The sequence below is a fragment of the Pelodiscus sinensis genome, chromosome 1 (genome assembly GCF_052426305.1).
Source record: "Pelodiscus sinensis isolate ZL-2025 chromosome 1, ASM5242630v1, whole genome shotgun sequence".
Lineage (NCBI taxonomy): Eukaryota > Metazoa > Chordata > Testudines > Trionychidae > Pelodiscus > Pelodiscus sinensis.
This window is the reverse complement of record NC_143052.1, coordinates 17,160,906-17,173,983: the sequence shown is the minus strand read 5'-3', so window position 1 is coordinate 17,173,983 and position 13,078 is coordinate 17,160,906. Positions and strand designations below refer to the sequence as shown.

The 13,078-nt window shown below is 45.7% G+C and overlaps 1 protein-coding gene across 1 annotated transcript in view; it reads right to left on the bottom strand.

Annotated features, from left to right (window-relative positions):
- The window catches only part of ELAPOR2 (endosome-lysosome associated apoptosis and autophagy regulator family member 2), a 153,335-nt gene extending 143,678 nt beyond the window's left edge, over nt 1-9,657 (bottom strand). Inside the window, exon 1 of the mRNA XM_075926150.2 lies at nt 8,395-9,657. Within this exon, the coding sequence (XP_075782265.2) occupies nt 8,395-8,571 (177 nt within the window). The 5' untranslated portion in view covers nt 8,572-9,657. The remainder of the gene's footprint in view (nt 1-8,394) is intronic.
- Nucleotides 9,658-13,078: the final 3,421 nt, after the last annotated feature.

The following is a 13,078-nucleotide window of genomic DNA, read 5'->3' as shown; positions in this document are numbered from 1 at the left end:
CGTCCTTTATCTCCTCATCTAACCATGGCTGTAAATAGTGTCTCATTCCACCCCACGTTGGAACCCAAATGATGAAAATCAGCCGCATAGATGCAACTGGCCCACCTCCCTGTTGTAAGTCCTGCCTGCTGCCTCAGCAATTTGCACACAGTTGGGATCATCAAAGATAAGGGACCTGGCTTGAAAGAATGCCTCCAATTGTTGCTAGAGAGGGCTGGATTGTTCCAAAAGAGGCGGAGCTCAGGCCTCTCCCATCAACAAACAGGACATGTCCCACACTGGCCTCCTCTGTAGGGAATGATCAGGGGGGTAGGAGGAACATGAGTCAACGCTGGTTCGGGAACCTCCCAAATGTGCCCAAGTCTCTGTCAAATTTGTTGGGCAGCAGAACCTTCGACTCTGGGAGGGATGGAGTAGAATAAGCCAGCAAAGAAACCTGCCCCTTCAGGGCTGCATTCTGTGATTGAAGGGTGGTTACTGGCCCTGCATCTTCCATTCCCATAGGGTCCTGGATAAGGTCCATGCTAGTGCCAAGGACCAGTGTCCATAATTTTAAGGACTCCTCAATCTGTTCACCAACTGGGACCAGGGTGGTCTAGCTCAGTGGCTGAAGTAGGCATCATGTCTAATGGTCAGAGCAGGTGCCATGAGCCAAGGAATAGGGGCAACGCTGGAGTCAGTAGTCAGAAGTTGAAACCAAGGGTCAAACTGGAAGGCAGGCCCTGGAGTGAGCAGAGTAGCAGGCAAGGGGGAGTCAAGGCAGAGTTCCAGGAAGGAGCAGCCAGAACAAGGTAATTCAGGAGCAAGCAGAATGGTGGACATGAGCATGCAGGAGCCAGTGAGCTACTCCTGCTCTTTTATGCCTGCAACCAGTCAGGTGGCATGGCCATTCAAGCAGCCTTTTGCGTGACAGCTGTACTGATGAGGCTGCCTGGAGATGAGTTCTACTCCGGGCCCTGATTCCTGGCACAATCCAGTTTTTGATATTACAGCAGAGCGCAAAGCAAGCAAGCAACTCTCTGTGCAGATCGCTATTATATAACTAAGGCTGACCTTAGCTGACCATGGAGCCTGATTCCCATTTACACCAAGGCCCGTTTACACTGCTCTGGCTGTGTAAAAGTGTAAATGGGAATGAGAATGACATTCAGGCAGAAGGCTTGTGCTGGCCAGAGAGGCAGGGGGGATGATAGAAGGCCCCACTTGATGGGACCTCCACCCTGATCCCTTCCTCAGCCCCCAACCCTCACTCTCACACCCTCCCGTGCCCCACTTTCCTGCCCTGCCCCCCATATCCTCAAGGCCCTGCCCGGACTCCTGCACCCCCCGCGCACACACAACACCAGGCCTCTGCCCCAAAGGACCCAGGCAATGTCAGGTAAGTCTGTCAGTACACATTATAAGGAAGGTATGATCTGTGTGAGGATGACTTAAAGACAGGTGCACCATTATGGACACTCCAAGGAAAACATCATCTCAGTGTGCCGATATAATCAAGAGACAGAACAAAACTTCAAGATTATCTTTAATCGTCATATCAACGAATTTACCTGGTACTTCAGAAAGGCTAAATGGTTTATTCACAGCATCATACTTAGCACCTATTTTAAAGATAGGTTTAACATTTTTCCACCCTCCAGCACAGTTGTTTTTTAATGAGATTGTACGTGTTTGTTAGCAGAACAGACACTTCACTCTATTTTCTGTTCTATTTAAATTCTGATGCGTATTACTGCTATAGCATCCGACTGCCTAATGAACACCACTATCTAGTTCTGGTAACTTGTTGCTGGTTGAACTAACAATTTGTTTTAACATTCCCTTTTTTGATGCTTCCATGTCTAACAGTGTCTCATCTTTATTTCCTGAAGAAAACAGGTTTGGGATAGCTCTCCAACATCTTCTGTTGAGAAGATTTATACTGGTGTCATTTAATGTCTCTGCAATGTCTTAATCTTCCTTAATTGCCTACTAGCAGTATTCTTAAAGAGCATGTGAAAGGAGGAGGAAGTAAATACACTTTGGGATCTTTTCCTTTGCTTTCAGTCTCTGAGCCCCTAGGGTGCAGTTGCTTTAGGTTTTCCACCATTATGAGGGCAAGACATTTACTTTTATTTCAAACACTAGCTGAGATTTTCATGCAATCTCTTTATTTCAGCAGCTGGCCCATCAACAGTGGCAGCATCCGGCACCCCATGCCCTTCACAATCGCTGCCAGGTCGCCATCCCACATGCTCCAGAGCCCCATGTCATGCACTCTGAATCAGAGGCTGCAGTTCAGGAGAAGGGGGCAGTGTTCCCTCTAAACTGCATGGCAACACAGCTTCACAGGGTTCCCTCTAAACTGCATGAAGCCCTGAGCCTCTGACTGGGCAGGACTAATTAATCACCTGTGCAGTTTAGAGGGAACACTGAACAGGGGCAGGCGGAAGCCGATACGCGTGGGGAGCTAATTTCCCTCTAAGGTGCGCACCTGCACAGGTGCGCACTAACAATTTGAATCCCGCCCACCTCCTTAGCAGAGTTGCTCAAATGCTGCTCAGCTGCTCCAGGGCAGAGCCATGTGGTGGGCAACTGCCCCGCTCCAGGAGCAGCTGGGCAGCCACCACTTGGCCCTGGCCCTAGGTTCAGCCTTCTGCAGGGCTGGAGCTGTGGCCACAGTGAGCCACATGGCAGCTGCTGGAGCTGGAGCTGGGGCTGTGGTACTAAAAATAGCATCACAGCCCTGATCCAGGAACAGCTGCACCATGGCCACAGCTACAGTCCCGGCACATGGGGCAGCTGCCTGCCACGCAACCCCGTGTACCAGGACTGGAGCTGGGGCCACAATGGTAGTTTTAGTACCACAGTCCTGGCCCCAGAAGCCACCATGCAGCCCTGGCCTCAGCTGCTCCTGCGGCTGGGCCGTGTGGTGAGTGGCTGCCCTGTATGGCAGGCCTGGAGCTGGCCCGCAGTGCAACTACTCCTGGGCCGGGGCCAGGGTAGTAAAAATAGCAACATGGCCCTGGCTCCAGTCCCAGCACATGGGGCAACTGCCCACCATGTGGCCCTGCCCCGGCACCAGGGGACTAGAGGGGGGTGAGGGGTGCAGGTGTCAGGAAGGCAGAAGGGAAGGGGAAGAGTGAGAACTAAGGGGAAAGTGGGGTGAGGAGATAGGGTTGTCAGGTGTCCGGTTTTGAACTGGACAGTCCAGTATTTGAGCTTTCTGTTCGGGAAACAAATTGAGAAAATATAAATGTCTGGTATTTTCTAAATAAGATGTTATGTAGATTGTGATGTCAAGTGTGTCCAGTATTTTTGTTGAAACCATCTGGCAAACCTATGAGGAGAGTAAGGGGCTTGTGTTGAGGGGAGAGGAGGTGGCCAGAGCAGGAGAAGAAAGAGGAAGGTACCTAAGGGCAGGATGGAGGACAGACAAATGCCATGGACCACAACTTTTTGGCATGGACAATGCAGGTCATCTGATCTGTCACATTGACAATGAGGGGAAAGAGCAGGAGAAGGGGGGGGGATGGAAGGTGTCAGTGGGGGTGAAAGAAGGGAGGGGACAGAGTGATGTTGGGAGAGGAAAGGGAAGGGGTGGAGGAGAGAGGCAATAGGAGCAAAAGGAAGAAGGAGGAGTGGGTGTCAGGAGAAGAGGGGTTGAAAGGATAGGCAGGCATGAGGAAGGGAGGAGATGGAGCAAGAAATATTCAATAAACTGTTGTCTAGGTATGCAATAGACAGTATATCCTATACAAGCTCAGAAATGTTAGTCTGAAAGGCCAATTAACATAGATCCCTGAAAGGGGAGCCAGATTTCATAGAGAAGGAAGCCCAGCTGTGGTAGATCTGGGAGAGGACTATAAACAGAGAATGTTGGCTACTGGAAATTTTTCAGTATTAATTTTCTTTTTATTTGACTTCACATTAAAGAAACTTTTAAAGTCAGGTACTTAGTTACTTGTCCTGTTTTAGTATTCTTTCTTCCATAACATTGTAAAAAATAGTTATAAGATATTTGTTAATAACTTGGGTGCCACAGTGGCACGCATCCAAACAAGTGCACATGACCTCAGTATTGGTGCACAAGACAAAACTCACTCCACTCATAAATGGAAAATCTTAGAGGGAAAACACTGGTGGGAGCTGGCTTTTAAGCTGGTTCTCCATGCATGCTGGCTCCACTGATCCACCTGCTGCCCCCGCTGCGAGGACCAGCTCCCCGCCTGTATACGTATAACCACTAAAAATTCCATTGGTTACATGTTTACATAATTACATGATAATTAACATCCCTAGGCCATACTGTAGCCTTATTTAATAGATATAAACACACATGAGGGAAAAGAATAATTTAGGCTAGTGAAAAGGTGAGTAACTAGGAGAGACGGTATGACATTAAGAGGTCAATTTAGAATAAATGTCAATTACCACAAATGTAAGAAGCCCCATTGCATAGGAGATTTAAAAGTAAAACTAAATACAATAAGTACTAGGGAATATAATGTAGCATAGAAATGAAAGACATACCCCTACACAACATTTCCATGATGGCTCAACATTTTCACATTGCCATTGAACAAGATGAGACTCTTAGATTTCCAAATATAAAACTCAATTAGTCATTTACTTAATATGGAGAGTATTCATGCTGATATCTGGTTCAACCCTGGCATGAGCGGACACAATTCCACTAAACAGATTAATAGAGTCCATGGCCAGATGGCACCATGGTAATCAGCCAGTCTGATAGCCTTATCTTTCTCTTGATTAAGCAAATATATTGAGTTCCTTGAGTCTGTCATTATAGGGAATGTTTTCTAATCCTCTAATCATTCTCATGGCTCTTCTCCGATCCTTCTCCAATTTACCAACATCCTTCTTGAATTGTGGGCATCAGACCTGGACACAGTATTCCAATGGTGGTTGCACCAGTGTCAAATATAGAGGTAAAATAATGTGTATTTACTTAAGATTGCCCTCTTTATGCATCCCAGTCACATTAGCCCTTTTGGCCACAATATTACACTAGGGTCTCATATTCAGCAGACTATCCACCATAACCCTCAAATCTTTTTCAGAGACAAAGAACATAGTCCCCCATCCTGTAAGTACGACCTATAATCTTTGTTTCGAGACATAGACATTTATGTTTTACTATATTAAAATGCACTTTGTTTGCTTGGATTCGTTTTACCAAACAATCTAGATAGCTCTGAATTGGTGACCTATGTTCTTCATTATTTCCCACTTGCACATCTGTAAACTTCATCAGTGATTTATGTTTTCTTCTAGGTCATTGATCAAAATGCTAAATAGCATAAGGCCAAGAACCGAGCAAAAAAAGTTTGATCTATCTAATAGTCCAGTGGTTAGGGAACTCACCTGGCATGTGTGGAACCCAGGGTAAAATCCCTGTTCTGCCTAAAGAGGAACAAGACTTGCTTCTGGTGTGGTAAGTCCCCTAATTATTGGGCTACCAAGTCAATTATCTGACCCAATAAATATTTACTTACTCCAGTGGGAGAGTAAGAGTTGCTAGCCTCCCGTTGTCAGAAACTCTGAATGAGCAACAGGGGATGAATTACTTGGGATATGTCTACACTACAAGTTTTCTAGGCAAAAAATACGCTAATGAGGGGCTCATTTGCATGAGTTACAATCTCATTTGAATATTTTCTGCCGATCCGTTTTTGCTCTGAGGTTTTTGCGCAAAAACAAGCAGTGTGGACATTTTTTTTTTGCGCAAAAAACCCTTTTCCCGCAAGATACTTATGCCTCAAAAAAGGATGTTTACTGATCTTGCAGAAAAGGGGGATTTTGTGCAAAAAGAAAACATCCACACTGCTTGTTTTTGCGCAAAAACCCAGCGCGAAAATGGATCAGGAGAAAATATGCAAATGAGATTGCGACTCATGCAAATGAACCCCTCATTAGCATATTTTTGCTGAGAAAACTCGTAGTGTAGACATAGCCTTTGATGATTACCTGTTCTGTTCATTGGTCAAAAGACAGGATTCTGGGCCAAATGACCCAGGATGGCCATTCTTATGTTCTTAACCAATTCCTTCGGGAGCCCACTGGAATCAGCCCTGCTTGATGTTTATTACTCTTTTACAGTTACATTTTGAGACCTATCAGGGAGCCAGTATTTAATCCATTTAATGTATGCCATATTAATTTTATATCATTCTAATTTTTTAATCAAAATGCAATGAGGTACCAAGTCAAATGTCACACAGAAGCCTAAGTATGTTATATGAAAACTATCGTCAATCAGACTGGTAATCTCATAAAAAATATATCAAGTTAGTTTGACAGGATCTATTTTCCATAAACCCATACTGATTTGCATTAATTACACTATCCTCCTTTAATCCTTTATTAACCAAGTACCACATCAGCCACTCCATTATCTTGCCTAAGATCAATGTCAGACTGACAGGCTTATAATTATGCAGATCATCCCATTTACCCTCTTTAAAAACTGGGAAACATTCACTTTCTTCCAGTGCTCTAGAGCTTGCCCAAAGCTCCAAGACATATTGCAAAATGTTACTCCTGTCCTACAAAAAGGGAGTAATAAAAAAAATGGGTCTGTAGCTAATGGAAAGATCCTGAACAAATTTCAAAATGAACTACATGCCCACACATTAAAACAAGCTTTTCAAGCCCATAGGATAGCCAGTAATAATGCCTTCGATTCTGACATGCATGAAGAAAAAAAACTATAATACTTTTCAAATGACAGTCTGAATCTTTTGATTCAGAAATATGGTGCCTAATCATGCTGTGACTGACATATATCACAATCAGAGCTGTGCCATTGATTTAAAGTGCAAAAGAATTGAATCCATTAGCTATGGTAAAGCATGAAGGGTTGAGTCTTAGGCAAATCAGCCAGATCTAGGCAAATTCTAGATAAACCACAACTTTTTGGCATGGACAATGCAGGACATCTGATCTGTCACATTGATTCACTGCGTCCGAAATTAGGATGTCTCTTTCCTCCTATTTCCCCAAAATGTGCAAAACTATATTTTGCAGCACACCATCCATTAATGTGCACACAGACACAGGTGATCATTGTGTCTTATAAACAGGTAGGGAGGACATCTCTATTCTGAAGAGCTTGCAATCTGACTCAACTTTTAAAAAACTAGCATTATCTAACATACTTTAAAGAAAGAAAACACAGGAGTTACTTCTTAAGAGTCAAATAAAGTCTCCCCCATTCCTGCCTCAACACAGCAGCGAAAGATACAAGTTGCCCAAAATTTGTATCTTCCCCTATGTGAATGTTCAATCTAGAATAGTGTTTTGCAACCTTATTTATAAAGTACCCCTTTTTCAAAAAAAAAGTGTAATATCCCCAGTACCTACAGTTTTCAGACACGCAATTTTTTTCTACCATTGGAACACATTTGTTTAAACAACTTAATCGTAGCCTGGCAGGCAATGAAATTTTTGGGTGTAAAAAGTACAAAAATAATAAAGCGCTGTAAAACTTAAAACAAAAATTCAGTTTTCTCCAAATTTCAGTTGTGTTGACGTACCCCCTCCCCAGACTTCTTTCAAGTATCCCTAAGGGTACTTGTACCACTTGTTGAGAAACACTGATCTAGAACACCTAAGGACTACTGCTACTCTGGGTAAACAACTGAACATCAGCTCAAGCTGCGTTCACTTCTCCCCTCCTAATTTGTACGCTTTCTGCTGATTTGCCACAAGTATTTGACACAGTGATAATAAATTGCCAGACCTGCCAAATCCCACTTGTTTGGAGGAAGCCTGTGTCATTTTGGATTCATTTTGAGGAGTTTTTTAAAATAAAACATCTCACTCTTGGGTTTGGTTACAAATGTTTCAACCAAGGCATTTCACTCCTGTTTCCTCTGCCATCCCACTATTACAGAGTGATGTCCCGGGAAACAGCACGACCAGCCAAGGGAAAACAGAAACTCCTTGAGAACCTAACACAGGCATTAAAGAAAAAGAAAAAGCTCAGCAATCAGGGAAACATTTTGTTTTATGACGATGCTAAGTTAGGCAGGCAGGGCAGCCAGACCTCAAAACCTAGTGTGACTTGATCCAGAACGAAACCAATCATGTGAAGGCCACAGCATTTATAACTACTGAGGAGACAGCTCAGGGAATTGTTTAGGAGACTTTGGAACTGCATTATCAAAAGGATGGAACAGTATTCAAACTGCAGACACACATTGCGCCTCTCTCGCTGGTACATTCAAAGTGTCGGGGGCGCTGTGGTTTGTGGGGCGCACACGCCACCCGCTGCTCTGCAACCCGGGGGATCGTGCATCCCACTGCAACGTGGGAAGTGGTTGCATCGCAAGGGAAGCAGCGGGTCTAACTCCTACTGAGCCACACGGGGGGGAGAGAAGAAAATCTCACCTCCTGGCACTGAGGCAGCCGCACGCCGGAGGAGGTCTCCGCAGCATCCCCAGTCCAAGCCGCTTGACAGCAGATTAAAGCCCAGCAGCAAATCCAAGCGGGGAAGCAAGAGCGCCAGGGAACCACCCAGCAGCCGGGACCACAAAACCATCTCGTCTTCGCTGCCCGCCGCGGCATCTTCTGCACGCCGAGCTCTCCCCTGCGCTCCCGCCCCGCGCCTGGTCCTCGGTGCTTGCTGCGGGTTTCCAGCCCCGCGGCCGGCCGGCTGCTGGCAGCGGCTCTGAGCCTGGCCGGCTCTTTGCTTGCCGGGGGTCTGGCTCGCTGGGCTCCGAGGGCAGGAGTGTCCGAGCTCGGGCTCCTCTCCCCGCCGGCGGTAGCGCCCTGGCTCGCAGCCGGGCAGTGGGCGCGGGTGGCAGCGGCCGCTCACTCCCGGACCGCCAGGGCAGGGCTGACACAGCCGGCGAGCGGCACCGCGCGGAGAGGAGGGGCCCCGGGGAGGAGGAGGAGGAGGAGGAGGAGGAGGCGGTGGCAGCGCAGGCGCGGGCCTGGAGAAGGCGCTGCCGCCCCGGGGAGCGCAGCTGCTCGGCTCCCAGCTTGGAGCGCGGAGGTTCCGCGCCTGCAGCGGCCCTGGCCGCAGCCTTCGCCCGGGGGGATGGAGACCCCCTCTCGGCCGCAGCCCCGCCGGGGCAGCCGCAGCGGGCTCCTTACACGGCCAGCCCAGGACCGTGCCCTGCCCCCGGGGCGCTGAGCGCCCCCGGCTGCCTCCCCGCGGTGCAGCCACCCTCCCGGGCTGGGCTCCGCCGTCAGCATTACCTCTCTGCACGAGGGCAGCCCCTAGAGGCCAAGGCCATGTGGCGCTGCTGGGCCCAGGCCAAATTGTTCCTGCCGTGTCTGCTGAGGTGGGTTTATGCCCCAGGGGTTTGTCTCTGCCAGGAACTGGGAGGAGAAGAGGGTTTGTTTCCTGCGCACGCTGGCAGGGCGGGTGGCTGAGATGTTCCGCAGAGCAACAGGCTCTTCGGTTCTGTTTTCATTTCGTGAAAAAGGTGTTGGCCCGCTCCTCTGCAAGAAACGTCCTGCTGATGTTTGCTGAGGGCCTGGTTTTAATGACAAGCAGTACCTCATACCTTGCCAGCAGCGACCACCTGCAGTACCAAAAGCTTCTTCACCTATTTTTTTGTGCTCTGGCCTATCTACTGCTCTTAAATAAGGTTCAGGCACCCATTTTAAATAACCCATCCCATGGAACTGTGAACTGAGTCAAGTATGATACAGTCTCTCCTGAAAGAGTGCTCTGTGTGACCTAAAACCTGTTGTCCCTCCCCAACAGAAGTTTTTTTTCTCTCCACTCTGCTCATCAGAGGAAGTGGGTTTTTCCCACAAAAACTCATGATACTATATGCATACATATTTTTGTTAGTTTCTAAGGTGCTACAGGACTATTTGTTGTTTTTAAAGTTACCGTCTAAACATGGCTAAACCTCTAAGGGTACGTCTAAACTACATGCCTCCATCAACGGAGGCATGTAGATTTGTGTATTCGAAAAAGGGAAATGAAGCCGTGATTAAAATAATCGTGGCTTCATTTAAATTTACATGGCTGCCGCACTGAGCCGACAAACAGCTGATCAGCTGTTTGTTGGCTCAGCGCGCTAGTCTGGACGCTCCCTTGCCGACATCAAAGCCCTTTGTCGGCAGCCCCGGTAAACCTTATCCCACGAGGAATAATGGGGCTGCCGACAAAGGGCTTTGATGTCGGCAGGGGAGCTCCAGACTAGCGCACTGAGCCAACAAACAGCTGATCAGCTGTTTGTCGGCTCAGCGCGGCAGCCATGTAAATTTAAATGAAGCTGCGATTATTTAAATCACCACTTCATTTCCCTTTGCCTATCTGTCTAATCTACATGCTTCCATCGACAGAGGAATGTAGTCTAGACACAGCCTAAGATTTTACAACAGCAGTTGAGCTGGTTAAAAGATATTACTGTCCTCCCCCATCTTGTCTTTCTAATATCCTTGCACTCACACATCTGCAACTACCCCGCATATGACTGTCTCGCCATGTCTGTCACTGGCTATTTGCTTTCCCTCTGGTTTTTATCCTTCCATTTTGCAGAATCTGCACCTCAGCTCATTAAGAATGACATTGTCCCAGGTTAGCCCTTCCTCACCTGTGCAAAGGAGCATAGGAAGCTATATGTCTCCCTGCTACTGCTACAGTAAGTGGCCAGGGAAAGGGGGAGAAGGAGTGGAGTCCTGACTCCATCCACCCACACCCACAAACTTTCCAGCTACAGGAGATACCACATTGTACAGGGGAGGGAACGATACCTCCATAAGGATGAAGTATCTTAGAGTTCCCCAAAGCAAGTTGGGAATAGGGAAGGAATTGTGGTGCTGACTCACAATTAATGTTCTTGGGCCCTGGGTTTGTGCCATCCTTTACTCAGAACAGATTGTAACAGTCTAGCCTGGAGAGCCCAAACATTTGCATTGCTTCAGTGTGTATTGGATACAGCCTAGGGTGAAATCTTGTCCCTAAGGCACTCACAAACTTCCCATTGTCTTCAAGCAGGCCAGGATATCACCCTTAATTTCTTAAAGTTTGAGAAACAGCAGGCACTATAAGTTCACTCTCACTCTCTCTCTCAAAAAAACCCCATAAACATAAACATACAGACTACAACTATTGTTGGATCCAACATATCCCCTGTATCCGGAAAGCCAAATACTAATGCAAAGAAGATTCACCCTCAGGTATTGTGCATCTCTCTCTAGCTCTTGATCTTTAGTTGGGCTATACAGTTGAAAGAAGATTCTTGAGCTTTTTGTTTGCAGGATTTCTCTCCACAAATTGAGGTTCACTTCCAATAATAGAAAATGCCTTCACAGGAACACTGGAAGGGACACAAATGAATGTCACTAAATATAGCCACAGCAAGAATGCCATTCTAGCAAGGAATCAGACCTCCCTTATCATCATTATTCTGGTAGCACTGGTGATAACTGTTGGAAATGGAAGGGGCAGTGCAACAGCAACAGCAGGTGCTGGTTTTTTATTATTATTTAGAGAAAATAAAGAGAACTATTTGAGGTGCACTCTATAGTCTTCATAGTGGTATGATTCTGATTACAATGTAATTATACTGCACTTTATACAAGATGTCTTGTGACATTTCTATGGAAAAGTTATGACTTGCTGAATATGATTATCCTATTTGTGTGTATCATTTTTTTATCTGAATTTATGAATATTGACTGGATCTGTGCAGGCAGTCCTCAACTTTATGATGCTCGACTTAAAAACGGCACTTATGACATTTCTGAATTAACACCCTGATTTGACTTACGACCATAGATTTTGACTTTACCTGGTTCATGTGATGTTATCTGCTTAAAATATGACCCTATAGATCATTGTTGCAACTACTATTACATATTTGCAACAAATCTTGTACAAAGGTTGTCAAGTGATGTGTCTATAGATAGGTTATGATTTGCTGGTTGTGATTATGCTATTTGTATGCATCTATTGTTTCTATATCTGAATCTGTAGATAATATGTAGATATATCTGTAGTTATGTGTTTGATTTTGAGTAGCATCAATGAAGCATTTGGCCAACATATTGCTAAGGAACTATTCAAATTGAATGACCCAGCAAGGAGAACTTAACTTACAATGGACTTCTGGAAATGCCCATCCACATCTGATGAGCCTTCCTGGGAACGTTCGAACTAGCACATGGGCAATAGCTTCCACCTGTCATGCATGGACGAGTGATTTGCCCATGTGACTAGACAACATCTTGTTACTATACTTGTCCATGGTAAGAACAATGGGATTACCTCCACATGACAGAAGAAATGGAACGCCTCCATTTTGCCTTTTCCTGTTCAAGTTTCTCTACTGCTCAAGCCTCTGGACTATGAACTTATAATGAGAACATTCTAATCAAGGGACTGTGGTCCTTCCAATGATTTCAAAGTAATCAGAGACTTGACTTAAACCAGCAGTTCACTCCATCACTTCTATAAGCCTGAACCAAGAACTCTGCAACTGTTATATGTATTTGATTCCTTGACCAATTTTAACTCTCACCTTTCTTTCTATAAATAAACCTTTAGATTTTACATATTAAGGATTGGCAACAGCATCATTTTGGGGTATGATCTGAGTTATATGATGACCTGCTTATGTAGCTGGTCCTTTGGGATCAGAAGAACCTTTTATTTGACAAGACTGGTTGTAAAGAACCACTCATCTGCAAATCCAGTCTTTGTATCACCACCAAAACCACTGGAATACCTCACAAAACTGCTTTTATGGCTGCTTGTTAACCATAAGTTTATTTTTGTGGCTGGTTTGATACATCATGGGAGAATAATCAATAGCATTTTGAGGTATATTAGCCCTAATTCTCAGCAGTTTGGACTGAATTTGGTATTCTCAGTAGTGATCCACAAAGGCATGGTTCAGCTCAGTCCTACAATAGATTGTAATGCCATTCTGATTTACATTTCAACTTACAACACAGTTTTCAGGAACCTATTGTATTGTAAGTTCAAGGGCTACCTGTATTTCAAATGAGCTTACTTTGGGTGATGCCCGCAGTTAGCCTTTCAGATACAACAATACAGAAGCCAGATAGTGCTGGTGCCCCATCAGCAGAGACAATGGAACGTGGA